Source organism: Protopterus annectens, chromosome 1.part0 (assembly GCF_019279795.1).
Source record: "Protopterus annectens isolate FY-2018-M chromosome 1.part0, PAN1.0, whole genome shotgun sequence".
Lineage (NCBI taxonomy): Eukaryota > Metazoa > Chordata > Ceratodontiformes > Protopteridae > Protopterus > Protopterus annectens.
In genome coordinates this window covers 163,335,971-163,355,372 of record NC_056725.1, presented here as the reverse complement: position 1 = coordinate 163,355,372, position 19,402 = coordinate 163,335,971, and the positions used below count along the sequence as shown (strand labels likewise).

Sequence of the window (19,402 nt, the reverse complement as noted above, 5' to 3'; positions counted from 1 at the left end):
AGCCAGTTCATTCTGAGGTTCGTGTAAAACGCAGCCTGGGATGTTGTCTGGTCCCATGGATGCTGAGATTTGGCTTTAGAGAGTGCAGATTTTACCTGCGTAGTTGTGATTACAGGGACTCTGCATTCTTCCTGTATAGAAATGGGCCCTTTAGGGGGTGAGAGGGGGGTAAAGTTAGCACTGAACCTATCTGCCAGGATGTTGGCAATATCAGTTGGTTCTGTAATTTTCGTGCCGTTGTGCTGCAACTCAGAGCAGATCTGGGTGTTGCCATTGAGATTCTTGACATAGCTATAGAATGCTTTGTGGCTGTCCCTAGAATCAGTTGTGAATTTGTTTTCGTAGCTAGTGTTGGAGGATCTTATAAGGGATTTCAACTTCTTACTGAGGCTGACCGGCTGACCAAGGAGCTCATCCACTCATGTTATTCTACTCTCTTTTGCAACAGTTTCTTCCTTCTGTTGTAGAGTTTGTTTATGACAGGGGACCCTGAGATTGGCTTCCTTTTTTTGGAGGATAGCGTCTTGGTTCTGTTTGGGATGGCACGATCCATGCACTCATGTAAGTGCTTACAGAGTGCATTTGTATAGGATTCAGCAGTCGTAACTGTATTGTCCATCTGCATGGGTGTCATGAAGTTCACCACTTCTGTCCTAAGAAGCATGAAGTTGGCTTTAGATAATTTTTTTTATCGTGGTTTCCTTAATGCGGGTGGGGTGGGATGTGGATATCTAGGGTGATTAGCTTATGGTCGGATCTGACCAACGAGGAGTTGACTTCAGGTGTGGAACACCGGTCACTCAAGTTGGTAATGACTAGGTCTAGGACATTGTTGTCCCTGGTGGGGGTGTGGATAAGTTGATCCAGGGCACTGGAATTTATGAATTCCAGAAAGCGTTGAGCGAAGGAGTTGGTACATGAGTAGTTTTCCCAGTTAGTGGTGGGGTAGTTGAAATTGCCCATTATTAGAGTGTTTGGTTGAACCCTAATAATTTCCATATCAAAAGAAAAGAGGAGTGGGAATCCTGGGGCATGGTGGGGGATCTGTAGCAAGCTACAATTTGGATTGCAGTTTTGCCCAGAGTTAGTTGCACTTGGATAACCTCGGAAGCATTATGCTGAGCAACTAGCCTGGAGGAGTGGATATCCTTAATGAATATGGACACACCTCTGCCTTTGGTGTTCCGGTCCAGGTTAGGTGGCCGAAAAGTGTGGTATGAGTTATAGCCTGGTAATGCAGGGGTGCTCTCTGGAGCGTTGAACCAGGTCTCAGTCACTGCACAGACATCGATGTTCTCCATTTTAAGGAGTGCCTCGAGGGAGTGTATTTTGAGATTTAGACTTATAGCACTGAGTAGCATTACCCTCAGTTTTTGCTTGCCTGTTCCTGTTACAGTGGTGAATTTGTCATTTGAACCTTGCCTAAAAAGACACTATAGGGGCGGCAAGAGCCTTAGCCAGTATCCGGAATCCCAGGGGGTGACAGGTGCAAGCCATCTTTGACAAAGCATCGTGGTCTGTCAACCATGTCGTCCCAGGCAGAAAGATACTAGATCCCCTTAGAATGACACCAGAAGCTTAGCCAATTGTTGAAGTAAATCATTTTGTCCTTTTTAGTCCAGGGAGGTACATCTCAGGTCATTCACATCAACATGGACAATGACAGAGTCATATTTGTACTTGTTGTGGAGTGAACTGAGTGCATAGATTATGTGGTGGATCCTGGCACCCGACAGGCAGCTGATAATAACCTTCTCCTTGTTTAGCCTGGTGAGTGGGACATCAGTGTGCTTGACTATAGAGTCACCTATGAATAGTGTGTTGGGTAAGTTGTTTTGCCTTATTGGCTGTGGTTGAGTGGCACACTGAGTCTGCGGGCTATGTGTCATTTGGGTTATGTTGGGGGGTGGAGGTTGCTTGCATTACTGCTTTGGCGGTCTCTGTTGCTTGAGCAGATTATTATTGAGAGCCTCCGCGAATGTTTTTGTGTTTCTATGTGTGGATTTTAGTGGTACAGATTTAGTGAGACTATGTGATGAGTGTGGTGTGGTACAAGTGTTTACCTTCTCCTCTTGACTGTCAAGTTCAGTCTTGTTTGGAGAGAGCTTTACCTCCAGTTTGGCTATATAAGTGCATCTCTCACAGGTTGTAGTGTTGGGTGGTAGGAGGAGAGGGTTATCTGTGTACTTGAAGCAATTTCTACATTGCCCCAAGATGCCCAGATTCATCAGATAGACAGAAGAGAACACTGGAAGCTGACCCTAGGACATGCCTGAATAAAAAACTATTTTCCTGTAGATGAGTGAGGAAAGTGAGTACAAGAGCTGTTTTTCTCTAAGCAAGTGAGGAAAGTAAGTACAAAAAACTGTTTTCCTCTAGGTAATGAGGAAGGTTGAGTGCTGTAGTAATTTGTAGCTTATTTAGTGCTTACAACAACTTTTGAGTAGGGGTGTGTGCACTTTTTATATCCACTGTATTATTAATTACAGGTGATTAGAATACTAAAGTCGGTAGTTAAAACAGAAGGGGAATAAGGGGCAAGTTTGCCTTTAAAGTATACATACAACAGGACACAGACCACTAGAATCCAGCCAAGATAATTTACTAGTAATAACCAATATGTGACAGCTTAAATGATGGCTTTACACATGGATATCACCAAAATGGTTGGTAATGCATGCTAACCCGAACCCTGCCCCTAAGCCGAATTCTACACCTTAACTTAAAAAAAAAAGTCTGTAACATTACCACAAAACAGCATCCCCAGACATACATTGGCACTAACACCTACATACAGTCATACCTACACCACTAAAACTAACCCTTTAACTAACCCTTAACCAAACCCTAAAATACACACCATTGCACATGCACTAAATTGATCCTTCCCTAACCCAAAAACATTCACTCACATACATGCACCTCTAATACATATATCCTACTTAACTGTTATGACAAAGCACACATCTAATAAAACATGCAACTAAGTTCACTGCAACTTCCTGCTGTCCACCAATAGAAAGTGCGACCAAGCACACTACACTCAATTACTTCAAAATAAGAGCATGAAGCCAGAGAAATGATGCATGCCTTGCACGAATAGAATCCACAAAAGACACAACACCACACTGTCTTCAAACAAGAGGACTTTTAAAGATGAGCCACACAAAAAATATAAACTAGGCTTCACCCAAAAGAAATAGGCCCCTTCAACGCATAGCTGAACACAATAAATTAAATGTACAAATATACAAAAAGCCAATTCAGCTAATTTATGTCATAGCAACAACAAAATAGTTGATCCAAATAATAACCAAAGTGAAATATATTAATACATATGAATAAAGCAGGATATATAACAAATGCATAAAATATGTGAATAAAAAAATGAATCATAGTTTTTCTAAACACCTTTATTAAGTAATAATATTTAAATAATGACATGGGCACACATACAATTCCAAAAATGAAGAAGAATGTATACATTTTCTTTAGTTTCATGCCTTGCACATGTTTTTAAAAGTTAACACTCACTCAAACATTATATAATTTACAGAAATCCTTCCTTCTCTTAAATTTCACTCGTCCTGATCATTTTTTCATGTATTGTCCGCACAAATTCTACTTAATTATATGCAATTTTTTCCTTCTTTTTTTTTTTTTTTGAAGATCCCATCTCCAAGTCTTTCATCTCCTTTATAATATTCATTACTTTGATTATGATTGATTTAGCTTTTGATTTCTATTTTCTGATAACTGATTTTTCAGCACCCATCATAAGCATAGCAAGGTCTTACTATGTTTAGGTAATTCAAATCCTTTACCCTATCTTAAAAGAATAATTTCCTTATTTATTTTCTCCTCCAAACATTTCTTACAACTTATTACATTTCAAAAAAAAAAAAAAAAAGCACATGTTCCAGAAAAACATATGCAAACACTTCCATGCAAAAATTATAAACCTTTCTGGTCTTTGCTGCATACTTAGGATCCATACAGATGTCCTTCTCTTGTTGCATAGCATCTTACCTACCCATTCTCTCTTACCAGTCTTTTTCTTAACTTTTTCTGATTGATTCTTAGCTACCATGCAGTACTGTATATGTCCTACTAATCATCCCTTTTCTAACAACTTCTGTTCTAGACTCAACTAAGAACTCAACCAGTGATGGGCTTTCACTTAGCACTCCTTATCCACTTCTTGTTAACTATACTCGGTTATCAGTCCCTGATAGTGAAGACCATCTCCAATCTGCAGTCCAAATATCCACATGGCCATATTACCACTCTTTTACCCTTTTTCTACACAGTTATTTGCTTCTAAAACTTTGGTTCTTCTACTGATTTTTCTCAATTAAATTCCATCCTCTGCTTATCTATTTTCTAAGCCTCAAGTTGCACTCAACCTTACTGATAAAATCTCCTTTCTCCATTCCCAATATTAGCTTAGTTAATAGAATATTTTCTGCTACATTATAAATATAATATCCTTTTTTTTTAATTTCTCCAAATCTTTTGGGATTCTAATACCAGGACGGGAATGGACCCCATTCCTAAGTCAAAGATGTCAGCCAGAAGTGCAGCACTCTCAATGTGCCTAGTAATGACTCCTTCTGCAATTCGTATGGAGTTACATGTATTGATAACATATCTAAACACGATTGTAGATTCTTTTTTATAAGACCCTTTGCTCCTACTACTATTGAAACTGTCTGGATATCTTTCTTCCACATTGCTCTCATTTCTGCCTGCAAATCCTGATATTTTATGACTTTGTCTCTCTCTGTATACAAGACACTGTAGTCACTGGGTGCAGCGATTTCAATCAATGCTACTTCTGTCTTCTTTTCATGGATCACTATATCTGGTTTTCCCGCATCTGTCTTTTGAACTGTTGGCAATGGCTGATCCCATGTGATGTAGACTTCATCATTTTCTATGATGCTTTGCGGCTTATGTTTCAGATACTTCAATATTATGTTTGCATAATCCCCAGTGCAACAGTCTTGCCACATTATTATGCCTTTCAGTATACAATTCTTTTGTCATTAGTGTGTCACAACCAGAAACGAGGTGTGCGACTGTTTCAAATTCTGTTTTACAAGACTTAACATTTGTCTGTTTCTCCCACATGTTCAATGGATTTTGTAAACCAATGTGCAAGCAGCCCACTGTCTTGGGAGGCCAATATTAACATTTCATCTTTTGGTTTGAATTTACCTCTCCTTAACAATTCCTACATTTGATCCTGATCAACATGAGGTTTTTCCAGGAGTTTTCTATACTTGCAACTACATTTACGCATTTTCCATATTTCTTGCCTTCTCATCTGATCCTTCACCTTATATTCGTTCTTTTGTTTTTTGGCACAGATTCAGCTGCTGCTTGATTTTATTTACTTCTAGTTTGATTTCCATTCCTGCTTGACACAGATATGCTTCTCCTTGACTGAGAAGGGAAGTCATGTTAGACTTATTCTCCTCATGTTTCAAAACTTTCACTACATTTGGGTCTTGTGAGGTCAGCAGATATGTGTGCAGTCCCATGATTGCAGATCTATACATGTAATCAATTTCAAGGAGGCCCATACCTCCTTCGGAATGGGGAATATATAATCTTGGTATGCACTGATTTTTATAAATCATTTAGTGAGCATGAAGCATCCTTCTTGTTTTCCTGTTTAATCTATCCAATAACTTTTGGGGCAGTCACTCCAAAACTATAAGTTAGGGCAGGAAGAATAAATTGGTTTATAGCTTGAATTTTGCTCTAAGATGTCAACACTGTTTTCAGGATTAATTTAAGTCTTCTAAAATATTCCTTACTAAGTTTTATTCACATTTGTTCATGTTTTATTCATGATCCTTCATCAATTCACAAATATTTATACACTCTCTCTTGCTCATGTTCTTTTATATCACATTGTTGTCCCAAACTGTTTTCTTGGTGCTGCGTTTTTCCTGCTTTAAAGGTTGCTTTTGCACATTTATCAAGACCAAATGACATTCTTATATCATAGGTTCATAGGTTCATACTAGGCTATATTCCCTAGGACATTTATAAGCCTAGCCAGAGTGTGTTTGGCTTTCGCCACCCATTTTAAATGAATTTTGCTATGCCCTTTTTCGAGGTTAGTATACTGTGCCTCTGTCTAACAGTGACACAGAAGTGATCCCTGGGGTAAACCTACGATCTCCCATCCACTCATCAAGATTCCTCTTGAAGAGAGTCAATGAGGGACTCTGCCTAACCTGCACTGGGATTTTATTCCAGAGTGAAGGGAGCCTCTGGGTTATGAATCGGTCCCTCCAGCATGTCCTATTTATTTCAGTGCTGAGGTTCAAGTCTCTCGAGCGCGTAGCTCGATGGGATTTGGATTTTCTGAGGTGCAGCATGTCCATTAATTCTGGGTTGGACATGGCTTTATAAGTTCCATATCCTCTATGGTCTGGGGGGACTTCCTGGATGACTGTTTTGTTTAGTAGTTTTTGAATTTCTAGAACTGTTGGATCTTTTTGATTGGGTGGGACATCAAGGATGTCTTTGCATACTGTGGAAGATGGGAAAAGGGTATGGCATAACCTCTGGATACGATCCACTGTACCCAAGAATCTGTTATGTTTAGCCAGGTGTTTAGGTGCAAAGATAAGCATCCCACAACTGCCTCCAGATGAAGACAATGGGGACACCTTTCAGGAATGCTGAAAGGGTTTACTCGTAAAAGAATCTCTGAAGCCTTGGTTCTGCAAACCTCTGCTGCGTGGGTGGCATCTTCCATTGTGGTTCTCCTCTCTGCCCTGGGGAAACTACCTCCATGTGTGCCCTGGAAAGACTCTTGAGATTTTTTGAACCACGTCTTTTCACTGCTCCTCTGATTCCTAGAAAAGAATCTTAGGGGGGGGGGGTTGAAAAATGTACGCCCTCAGCAGAAAGGGTCTTACCATTCTTCTTAGACCTGGATAAAGTCTCTCTTCTTAGGTATGGGTTCAAATGGTTTCTGGAGCCTTCCACGCCCACTGCAAAATCAAATGGATGAGTTTGTCAGCTGGTGGAGTTACCCAAGAGGTAGACAGGCAAGTACCGAAAGCCTGCAGGTAAACTGATTCCTTCGAAGAAGGGTTTTAGGACTTCCAGTCACCCCTTTCTAAAGAAAATTTCCTAGAAAATTTCTAGGATGTCTCCAAAGGAGACATTTTTAAGTGGTGACCTTGGGGACCCTTCCCCCTCAACAAAATTAGTATCTTCAGTGACAGATTCCTGAGGGGAATCTAGGTGCTTCCTCTTGCACTTCTTTTTCTGAGGGGATCTCCTCAGGGGGATAATCTAGGGAGGTATCAGAAGATGACTGAACCTGAGTCTGAGAAACCTGAGACTTCAGTGCTTGCTGCCCCAGTGGGGGGGGGAGATTTAAAAACAAAGCCACAGGGGGGGTATTTGTTCTGGGGAGGAAGATGCTGACTAAGGCACTGTAAGAGAGACAGCACCCTCTCCACAGCCTCGAAGGCTGGCTCCCCCTGAAGAGGAAAGGGAGCCCAGAACTGAGATAGACCGCCTTGGACCAGAGGTCACTCACTTCTCTGAAGAAACCACCCTCTAGTTGGAAGCTGGTGCTGAAGTGACTCCAGAATCTCTGAGGAGCAGGGATGGCTCAAAATAAATTGGAGTAGTCTCCTGTCCCCTGGAACTGACAGGGCAGCTATTGCTCTGGAAGGTCTCCGGTTCTGAAATCACCGAAGAGCTCAGAGGAATTACCAGTTCTGAAGAAAAGAAGATCTCAGGAGCTGGTACAGTCAGTACTGGAAGACTCGGAACAGTAAACTCTGAAGCTTCAGAGGAGATCAGAGGAAGGGAGGTTAATGGGGTGAAAGAAAGCTCAATTCCTGGACCCAAAGGGATTGGAGCCAAAGAGGGTCCTGTAAGTCCACTCACTCACAAAATTTTATTTATGAGTCTCTCCACATCGAGCTCTGAAAGACTTTAGGTGGAATGGATTGATGATATGGAGGGAGATTTTGGTCTCTGGAGAAAAACTTCTGGAACCTCACCCAAGGTGGTCGATAGATAGGAAGTAAGTAGTCCTAGGTAAAAACTTCCTTGGTTCAGTTTCAAAGGTCTGCACCAATGCAGTCAGTACCATCAATGCAGAAGCAGTTAAAATGTCCTGCACTGGAACCTTCAAAGTCGAAGGTGTTGTCATAGTGGTAGGTGCCAGGGAAGATGTCATAATCAAGGATTTAGAGCCAGAGACCTCCGGTTCAGAGGATCCCTTTGGAACCAAGGATTTCAGTTTCTTGGATTTCATGCCCATGTTCCTGTAAAATGTATTTTCTGTCTAGTCTAGACTAGACTAGACTGTAAATTCTGTTTTAGCTCCTCCTAATAAAGTTGCATTTTCCATTCCAAATGTTGTTATATACTTTCTGTAGAAATCTATCATCTTTTGCTATAATTTCCCTTCTAGGTCCTATTCTGACTATTGCAAATCAGGTTCCAGTGTCCCCCAATAAATAATATTCCCTGGTAAAAGCTAATAGTTTCTCCTAAAATTACTCTTAAGCTACAAAATAGTACTGTAATATTAATACACACCACTTTAATTCTCTTTCTCTGCAAACAGCCTCTTTATTACTATGCTGTATTCTGAAAAGTACAAGTGTTTTATTGTAAATAAATACAGCTTTTTGAATAGCTCCCGGTTTAAATTCTTTACTTTTTACATTTCAAATGAGATGCCACATTTTAGAAACTGATAGATTTATGATTTCTGTTCTTAAAAAGGTTATGTATTTATGGTTATTGTAGGCTTGTAATGCAGTATGTCTTGATAGGTATGTGTATGTGTAGACTGATTAGATAAGGTGTTTCCTAGCACATGTGAACACCCTCCTAGGCATGTTGTTCATTTTGTAGAGCATAGTGGAATTTATGATTTGCTGATTTCCAATGAATGACTGAGGCCACACCTTTTGTTTAACTTTCTTTTCTGTAAATGAGGAAACTAATAGTAAACTAGGTGCCACAGTTGATGGGCATATTAAAGGGAGTTTCTTTGGGAATTTTTTTATTGTTCTTTTTGAAATGGCTAAACTAACATCATCTTGTTCCTGCTGCAACATCAACTGGTAGAATTTAATTTCAGGGAGTCTTACTGTGGATAACAGCCATCCATCTCTAAACAGCATGCATACATCCCTAATGTACCCTGGGGATCACGTCAGACAGGGGTCCAGGGAAGTAAATATTGTGGGAAGAAACAGCCAGGGGATTGTTATGGCTAGGCTTGTACAGGCCCTAGGGCCGATAGCCTAGTACCAACCTATGAACATACTTATCTTTTGTTTTTTCTTTCTTCATCTCTTTTATCACTAATGGAGCCCCTGTTTGCACTCAGTATCACTGCCACCCTTTACGTTGTTCTTGATACTCTGCTGTCTATCCATGCTTAGCCAAATCCACACGCTCATTTCTATACAAATGTGTTTTGTGTAACAAAGCTATATGCATCTTACACTTCTTAATGTAATTCAGTACTCTGCTTTTTGTTTATACCTGCAATGCCATTAACATTCCATAATAAAAGTGATAAGGCAGACAATCTGGTAAGAAGTATAATTTTCACATATTCTGCATGACAGTTCTTTTGAACATATTTTTCCAACTAGCAACTTAGATGCAGAAAGTAATGCTTGGCAAGATGACCTACTATGCATTTGCTGCCTCTCCTCTTTGTTTGAACCCATTTCACATTTTTCCAGAATTGCTGCTTCAATGAAAACACTACAGAAACAACAAACTCAATACATTGATCCTCCAACCACTTTTAACTGAGAAATGGAAAGTTAGCCCTCCATATATGGGTAGTTTCTCCAAATAAAGCTACATCCACAGGCTTTACTTAATCTGCTGTTTTCTTTCCTTTTTTCATTTGACTGTATACATCTTCCTCTACTGGCTCACTTATTTTAAAAGACCCCAAAATCAATTTGATTTATTTTTTCCCTCTAAATTATCTAACTTACTGAAAGCCATTCCCTGTACCAAAGATGAAACCTGAACTGCTTTTTGCTTAACAGCTGCAAGGCTCTTCTCCTCCTTAAGGAAACCATATCTTTGTGGAGATGAGATAAAGTTGACCAACCATAACAGCTTGCAACTCAGATACTCTTCATGAGAAGAGAACTTCAAATCATATTAAGAACCTCAAATCAGTCTTATGAGCTGGTTCAAATGGATCAAGAGTTATTTTTCTAAAAGAAAGTTAAGATCTAAGGATGAATCATCCTTTTTCTGGGAGACTTGGTACATAACACCCCTTACAAAAACATTTTAACATGGAAATAAATGTAAATGCACTGAAAGGGAAGTATTCATGAGAAGACACACTTTAATGGATGAAAAATGAACCCTGATAGTGGAGTGATAAAGATCAAAGGATAACAACACACACAAAAACTGCAGAAGTACAGAAATACTAGTCTTAAAAGAGTCCTGGTTCTTGTCTTGGCATCAACAAGAAAATATTTTCCATTTGCTAATATATGATTTTCTAGTAGCAGGTTTTCTTCCCTCCTTTAGCACCTTCAACAGAGAAGCATTATCTGACCACAGATCTGTGAAAGCCCATAAGAGGAATACTCTTCAGTGGCAGGAAAGCTCTGAAGGGCTGTATTCTCAAACAACTCTTTCTTCTGATCTGCTTGAACTGGCAATGGTTTAGGGGCATGGGAAGTGCCCTAAGCTTTGGAAGTTGGCCAGCTGTTTTATCTTTAGCAGGATACAACTCATACAGCAAAAGCTACTGCAGCAGCTGATGGACATTTATCACTGTAAATTCTTGTGACCCTTAACAATTCTGAATAAAGTATATTTTAAGTGATGAATCTGGGGTGACAGCTACTAATGGACAACAAAGAATTTTCTGAAAAAAGCTTCTCAAGGAGAATGGAACTTAACCATCCAGTAGTTTAGTGATGCAAACATCCAAAAACCTCAAGGTTTGTTTGTGTCTTTCGGCTTTTCCTAGTTAGGGGTCGCCAAAGCGGAACTCCGGTCCGCTAATGATTGGTAGTTGATTTTTACGTGCCGAGTTACCAGCCCTGATGCACAACCTTCAACGAAAGTACGCCCATTCACGCATGTCTCCACGCAGAAGACACTCTAACTGAGAATCGAACCGGACAGCGTCTTACTGTGAGGCAACAACGCTACCGCAGCACCACCACCACGGTAACCAGGCTATATGTAGCAGTGAATTTAATTCCAAACATATTATTTAAAAATTTAATAACCAAGAAACAGTGCCTTCGACCAAAAATAACTCCTCCAAGCAAGTTAATACCACTGATTTTATTGACAGAAAAACCGACATTAACGCTCCTTCCACACAATTGCATTTTCGTCCAAGCAGGACTTCATCAGATAAGGTTGTTATACCAAAAAACCAATTATATACTTTTGACGTATTGATTAATTAAAACTAATCCAATAAAACCACTCAATTCCTTTTAAATTCAACAAATCAAATTTCATGTAGTAGTTCATGAATATTCATTAATTTCACATATAATCAATCCGTCAAAAGTATATAATTGGTTTTTTGGTATAACAACCTTATCTGATAAAGTCCTGCTTGGACGAAAACGCAATTGTGTGGAAGGAGCGTTAATGTCGTTTTTTTTGTCAATAAAATCAGTGGTATTAACTTGCTTGGAGGAGTTATTTTTGGTCGAAGGCACTGTTTCTTGGCTTTTGAGTCCCGTTTGGGTGCCTAACACACACTTTATTGGTTTGGTTTCTATCGTGTTTGGCCAGGAAGTACTCAACTCCATTTTTCGAGATGAGCTCTGAAGGACAAGAGGATGTAGGTGAATCTAGGAAATTGATTGGCCAATTGTCAGAGCTCATCGATTTGCTTACGCCCCTCTGCCACAACCTACTTTCCAACACGAACAACATATGTTTAGATACCAACGGAAGCGAAAGGCTAGTTGGAAATAAACAGAAAAGGAGAAGGGAGCTTATTGGCGATTGGGATGTGGCCGGCGACCTTGGAGAACTTAATACTACCAAATTTGATCCAGGAACGACACCACGAGTATTTAATACGGAGGCAGAGGGAGTGGAAGAAGAAAATACAGACATTGGCGAGCTGGGTGCTAGACCAAAGACAGGACATTCCTCGGCAGCACCTAAAGGTACTGTAATTTCTAACAATACTACAACCAACGAATGGTTGAATAGGGAATTTCGCTTTAAAATGGACAACAACGGGACTTGTGGGAATAACAAAAAGTATGAAACTGGGGATGGGGATTCCTACATTGTTAAATTAAATAAATTGCATACTATGATGTTGAAGTTTAGAACTTATAGTATTGAAAATGCCTACCTGAGAGAATGTTTAGTTAAAGAAATTGTCCCAAAGGGACTTAGAGTTCACAAGTACCCTAACAATGTGGAAGAAGGGTCTATTTTTCATGAAGGCTTATTAAAGGCATTCAATAAATGTGGTTTAGAGGTAGTGAAGCTCATTATTGAAGAAAATGATAGGAAGCAAAGTTCCTTAGGGAATGAAATTGACGAATTAGATGCATGTATAAAAAAAGACTTGATTTATGGAATTAAAGGGGAGAAGGAAAAATATTTTAAATTAAGGAAAGATATTGATGGAAAATGTGAAGATATTATTCAACGGAAAATGAGTAAATTAAGGAGGGATATGAATGAGTGTGATACCAACACTAGTTACCCTGCCCCCCCCCCCCCAGTTTAAAGGGGATAAATACAAGTCTAAAGGAAAATGGAACATTTTCAAGGGAGATAGTAAATGGCATGATGAAAATTATGACACGGAGTTTCCCCCACTAAAAGGAGATGAAAAGAGACATGACCGTACACATTTTGAGGGAGGAAATTTTTACATGGGGGGGGGGGAGAAAGGTGAGAGGGAGACAGTACTAACATGTACCCCCACCCATATGGATTCAGACCCATCACAAGACATCATTATAGTAGACCACATTAGAAATATTTACCAGGACTTTACTATATACAATTTTAGTAACTTAGTATTAAAGAAGGGTCACTTTAACTTGTTTAGTAAAGGTTTAAAATATATACGCCTTAGTAGAAGAGATATTACAAACACAATACTGGATGTGAAGTTATTTACAAGAAAATTAAATTTAGAAATTTTAGCCTCAAGAGCGGGTTTCAACAGAAATAATAAAATTGAAGGAGAACTTACTAGAAAATCTACGTTTAACCCACCCTTAATACCTCAGATTAGGAACTTTGAAATAGTTATGGAAAGGGAGGTAAGAAAGTCCCAGAACAATAAAAAAAGTTTTATATATTACAACAACTTAAATTCAGAAGAAAAAGAGGTGTTAAAAGATTTGAAAAGGAACCACTCTATAAGAATAATGAAACCAGACAAGGGAGGGGGGATAGTTGTAATGGACAAAATAATATACGAAGGGAAAATGAATGACATTTTGAGAGATGAAACCAAGTACAAAGTAGTATCTAAAAATGAAGTCAATTGGGCTTATAGTAGAATTGATTTATTAATACAAGACTTAATACTTGAAACAGTTATTCATAACAAAACATTTAGATACTTGGAAGTAAAAAAACCCAGAATAGCAACAATTTTTGGAATACCAAAAATTCATAAAAATTTGGAGAATCCCCCATTACGGCCCATAGTATCTGCTGAGGGGTCGAAAACAATACCACTTGCAAAATATGTAGATTCAAAAACAAAACACATTTGGGTGAACAAAAAGGTGATTTTAAAAGATTCATGGGACTTTATTAGGGAATTAAAATCTGAATATTATAGAAAAGACCTGCTCTTCATTACTATAGACATAATAGACTTGTTTTCTAGTATACCTTATGAAGAAGGAATGGAGATGTTTGAAGAGAGTATATTTGCTGATAAGAAAATGACACAAGATGAAAAAATAAGCACAGTTACACTCATTGATATGATATTGAGAAATAATTTCTTTATTTTTGGGGGTGAATTTTTCCAACAGACAACAGGAGTATCCATGGGTGCATCATGTGCACCCACTTTTGCAAATATTGTTTTAAGTAAATGTGAGAAAAAATATATACTCGATTCTTGTTTTAGCAAACATTGGTTATTATACTGTAGGTTCCTAGATGATATAGTTATTTTTTGGACTGGGGGAAAATAAATATTTACTGAATTTTTTGAATATATTAATCACACTACTAGTTTTTTAAAATTTACATACACTATGAATTATGATACTTTAAAGTATTTAGATGTAGAAGTGTATAAAAAGGATGGTCAATTTGAAACTAGAGTCTATAGAAAAGACACCTATGTTAACTCCTTCTTGCACTACGATAGTGGACACCCCTTGCATTGTAAAAAGAACATTGTGAAGGGTCAGTTTGTAAGGGGTTCTAGAATGACCAGCAACCAAACTGACTTTACAAATGAATGTAACAAGTTAGAAAGAATGTTCAAAGAAATGGGGTACCCAAAAGACTTTGTAGAAAAAATGAGAAAAGAGGTAGAAGAAGGAAGAAGTAATAGATTTTACCCCATAAAAGGGGTACAATTAAACAGTCATATTGAAGAAGGAAACAGAGAAGAAACAAATATGGTGAAAGGGTATCAAAAAAGTTTAGTAGTGGAATATAATTTGGTAAATTTAAATTTGAGGAAAATTTTGGAAAGAGAATGGAGCACTTTTTTAACACTTACTGATATAGATGAAATAAAAAAGATACAACCCAAAATAATATATAGAAATGCACCAAATTTGAAGAGTATGATAGAAAAAATTGGGTTTAATAACACAGCATCAACTAATAAAAGGAAAGGAACCTACAAATGTGGTAAATGTCAACAATGCCCTTACATTATGAACACAAATGAGGTTATTATTAATAGTAGACAAAGAAAAATTACAAGCAAAGGTTTTTATAATTGTCATTCTAGTAGGGTGGTATACTTAGTGTTATGTGAGAAATGTCAATCCTTTTATATAGGTAAGATGGAAAGAAGTCTGAAGAAAAGGATTTACGAGCATACATATGACATCAACAGAGGCAAAGAAACTAACACACTCTTCAAACACAGTAAGAATTGTAAAGGGTATAGTTTTAAATTTATAGTGTTAGAACAAATCAAATTGGATATTAGGGGTGGTCTATGGGAAGACATTCTTGAAAGTAAAGAATTATGGTGGCAGGTTAGTTTGGAAGCAGGAAAGGAACCAGGCTTAAATGATTATTTATCCATAGTGTCTTTACTGAAATTAAAAGCAAATAAAATTTAATAGTAATAACAATAAGTAGACACTAGAGGGAGCTAGACACTAATGCAATACAAACACTGTCAATACGAATAGATTTTCAGTATTCTTCCCTGAAAGAAATGGTTTTAATTTTCATTCAATCAAGAAGTTTTGGAACTAATGTGTGTTTTTTTAATGTATTTTAACCTATTTAATCAGTGAAAAGATTATACATATGTATTTATATATTCATTGGTTAATGTTTTTAAAAGGATTCTTAGGTAGGCAAAGAGATACAAGCACTAATGCACTTTTTTATATGTTAAATTAATGAATATTCATGAACTACTACATGAAATTTGATTTGTTGAATTTAAAAGGAATTGAGTGGTTTTATTGGATTAGTTTTAATTAATCAATACGTCAAAAGTATATAATTGTTTTTTTGGTATAACAACCTTATCTGATGAAGTCCTGCTTGGATGAAAGCGCAATTGTGTGGAAGGAGCGTTAATTTCAGTTTTTCTGTCAATAAAATCAGTGGTATTAACTTGCTTGGAGGAGTTATTTTTGGTCGAAGGCACTGTTTCTTGGTTTTTGAGTCCCGTTTGGGTGCCTAACACACACTTTATTGGTTTAAAAATTTAATAAGTTTATTAAGAAGTTTAACATCACCATTCCACAAGGGCCTGCAATCATCCAGAAATCTTCAACATATTTCTACATTAGGAGAAAACTCACCGAAGGCAGCATTTTAAATAAAATGTGTAAATAGAGGACTGCATAAATGAGGACAATGGAAGCCCCCACAGTGGTATCTCACACTGTAGATAGCATTTTGCACCATAATAAAAAAATAAAATAGAGAGTTAAGAATATTGAAAGGAGTTCTGTGAAAATGCCCATGGTTACTATCTTACTACCTATACTTCAGAGGTGAATAGGATTAGGGAAGTGGTCAGAAGTTACTGGCATACCTTACACACTGATGAGAAGGTAAAACGGCTGGTAGGCCAAAGGTCTATTTTCATGTATAAAAACAAAAAGAACCTTAAACGTTTATGCTATCCTAGATTATATCATAATTTAGGGGTAAGACAATGGGGTACACATAAATGTCAGGAATGTGCATACTGTGATTATATTAAAAGGTCCATGTATTTTACGCATCCAGAGACAGGCTATTTATGGGAACTTAGGGTTTCAGCAGACTGCAATACACTGTTTTATGCTTCAAATTTTACATAGGTAAAACTAACCAGAAACTGAAAGACAGAGTGCGGGATCATTTATAGTATACAAGAAGAGGGAATGACTGTAGTGCTTTAGCAAAACACACACTAACAAATGGCAACACACATACATTTGTATTCCAAGTTTTGCAAGTTGAGACTGAGACTGGGGGACTTAGTAAGCTTCACTGAAAATGCAGAATTACAGTGGCTTTTAAGGTTAGGAGCGCATAGGGGAATGAGTCTGAATGACCATATACCATTAAAAAAGTCTTAAAGGCAAAGAAAAATACATAAATGTATTATTCTGCATTTTTGCGTTTTTACTTGCTACTTTTTTATGTGCTGTTTTTAGACGCTGTTGCTTTAAAAGTAAATGCCTTGTGGATCAATTAGGATTCTGCAATGTCATGTTAACTGATATGGATATTTAGTATAAAAGAAGTTCATTTGCTTTACTTTTTTGTCTGATGAAGCAGTGAACACTGCCAAAGCGCTTTTAATAAAACCTGTGGATTTTACAACTGCTGAGCCTTGCCTTTCTGCCTGTTACTAGCTGTGGTTTGCTTGGAATTCTGTTTAGGTCTGCTGCTGTAATACACTCACTGCCTTTGGGTTTTCTTGCTAAAATAAAAAAAGTGCTTTTGTTCTATAAAACAGACTTCAGACTGAGTGCACAGACAACTACACACAGAGACACACAAACACATATATACATCTCACATGTATATGTATATATCTTTAATATATCTATATCTACCTATATATATATATATATATATATATATATATATATATATATATATATATACTGGTCTACTTCAGAACACATAAACCCAAGATCCACGAAGACCACATCATCGAGACGAAATAAATGAAAACCCACTTCATCGACAGACTGGATCAATGACGACCTTCCCAGGGTAAGTAATCACTCAGTTAAAAGCACACAAAACCTAAACCACACCATTCTAACCCCCCTCCCCCAACTAAATATACCAACTCCGAGTTCTCACTACAGTTGGGAAAAGGGCAAAGTTCACCTTCATGGCCAACAGGTTACTTGTCCTGGGAAGACCTTCGTTGATCTGGTCTGTTGATGAAGTGGGTTTTCGTTTATTTCATCTCAATGATGTGGTCTTCAATGATCTCGGGTTTCGATATTCTCAGGTAGACCCATATATACATACACTCTCGAAAATGGATAACAATCTAAATTACATGAATTCTAAGCATTTTGACAGTTATGCAAGATTCTGAAATAGTTGTTTTAAACCAGGCTATTTCACTGTAACTATAACATGACAAGTCAGTTTTCAGACTTCTTTATCACCTCATCTAGAAACAATGTCTTACCATGCTTTGAAGGACAAACAAAGTACTGGATGCCTCCAACACTTCCATCATTCTTTCCTTCAGGTTCATCCAGTTCCACACCAATCCACTGTCCACTTGCAAATTCTGTTGTTCCACAGAATCGAAGAGTACCCACCTTTAAAAGAAAGTTGCACTAAATCAAATTTACTGTTTCTAAGAATACATTTTTTTATATCTGGCAAAGCTACTGCTAATGGTATTGTTTGCAAATCTACCAACAAATTTTCATAAACTCCAGAACCAAATATATAACATTCAGAAGTAAAGGAGGTGGGTTTCACTTGTACTTAACCTTGTTTTGATAAAAGATCTATGAAACTTATTTAATTCTGCAGGCAAACTTCAATGACCCTCCCTGCCTTGGCTTGAAACAAGGCAGCACTCAAAGAAGTTTTTTTTTTTTCATTCTGTAAGATGTCTCTCAAATTTTCCAAATTTCTGGTGCCGACACAGGTGCATGATTAATGCAAGTGAAAGCCATCTCTCACAGGAGAATTTCCTGAAGAAAGTGATGCCATAGATGAGGCAGTGGTTGGAGTGAGCATTAAGGAAGCTGGTCAGAATGTGTTTCCATCACAAATGGTTAAAAGATCCATTGAGCTTTTATGAGAAGGAAAGGAAAATACAGTTGAGCAAGTCCTACTTAACTGTAACAGTATATGTTTGAATTTCATACTGCCTCAGTAGCATATGGGTTCTGTGCCTGCACAAGCCTACACTGGCAGCTTTCCAGGGCTCAGAATTCCCTCTTCTCTCTGTTGCAGGGAATCAGCTAACCTCCTCCCATCAGGGGTAGCCTAACCCCTGTCCGAGGCAGTCAGTTGTTGAGGCCAACTAATTCACAGCCAAAAAACACGTACACAAAATAACCAAAGCCAACAAACAGCACAACAAGGTTGCATTTCATCTAACTATATATAAAATAAGGGGGGTAGTGGGTGGATGTTGCCACTAAGGCAGCTTGAAAGTCAAACATCTACTGTTACAGGCAAGTACAACTTACCTACCAATACTATGTTTATCATTCACACTGTCTCAGTGGCATATGGGTAGATTCTCTAAGTTTACCCTACCTGGAAGAATGAAGAATAAGGATCCAGGAGCCCTGGAGAGTAGCCTTTGCAAAGCCTACTCTTGAACATGAGAAAAATAAACTGGTCTGTACTGTTTTGCAAAGGTATGAACAGGGGACAAGACTGCTGTTTTTACAATTCTTCTAGAGTCCATTTCTTTCCAATAATCCACCATAGAAGATAAGGTTCTGGTTGAGTGTGCCTTAACCTTGCCTGTAATAAATTTACCATGGTGGAAGTAACAAAAACAATAACAGAGTATAACCAATGAGCCATCATTTGCTTAGACACAGACTGACAATTCTCAGTCCCAGAACAGAAAATAAACAGCTGTTCAGTTTACCTGAAGAACTTAGTTCTGCCATGGTAGTACCTGAGCTGCCTGTGCACATCCAAGGTATGAAGACTCTTCTTTCCCTTGTTTTAGGTTATGGAA

General features: G+C 37.9%; 1 protein-coding gene across 2 annotated transcripts in view; it reads right to left on the bottom strand.

The window, feature by feature from the left end:
- Positions 1 to 19,402, bottom strand: part of CLIP3 (CAP-Gly domain containing linker protein 3) — a 1,549,977-nt gene that overhangs the window by 601,796 nt on the left and 928,779 nt on the right. For both annotated transcript variants that reach the window (XM_044055010.1, XM_044054942.1), the window contains exon 8: positions 17,873 to 18,008. In XM_044055010.1, coding sequence (XP_043910945.1) covers positions 17,873 to 18,008 — 136 coding nt within the window. The remainder of the gene's footprint in view (positions 1 to 17,872; positions 18,009 to 19,402) is intronic.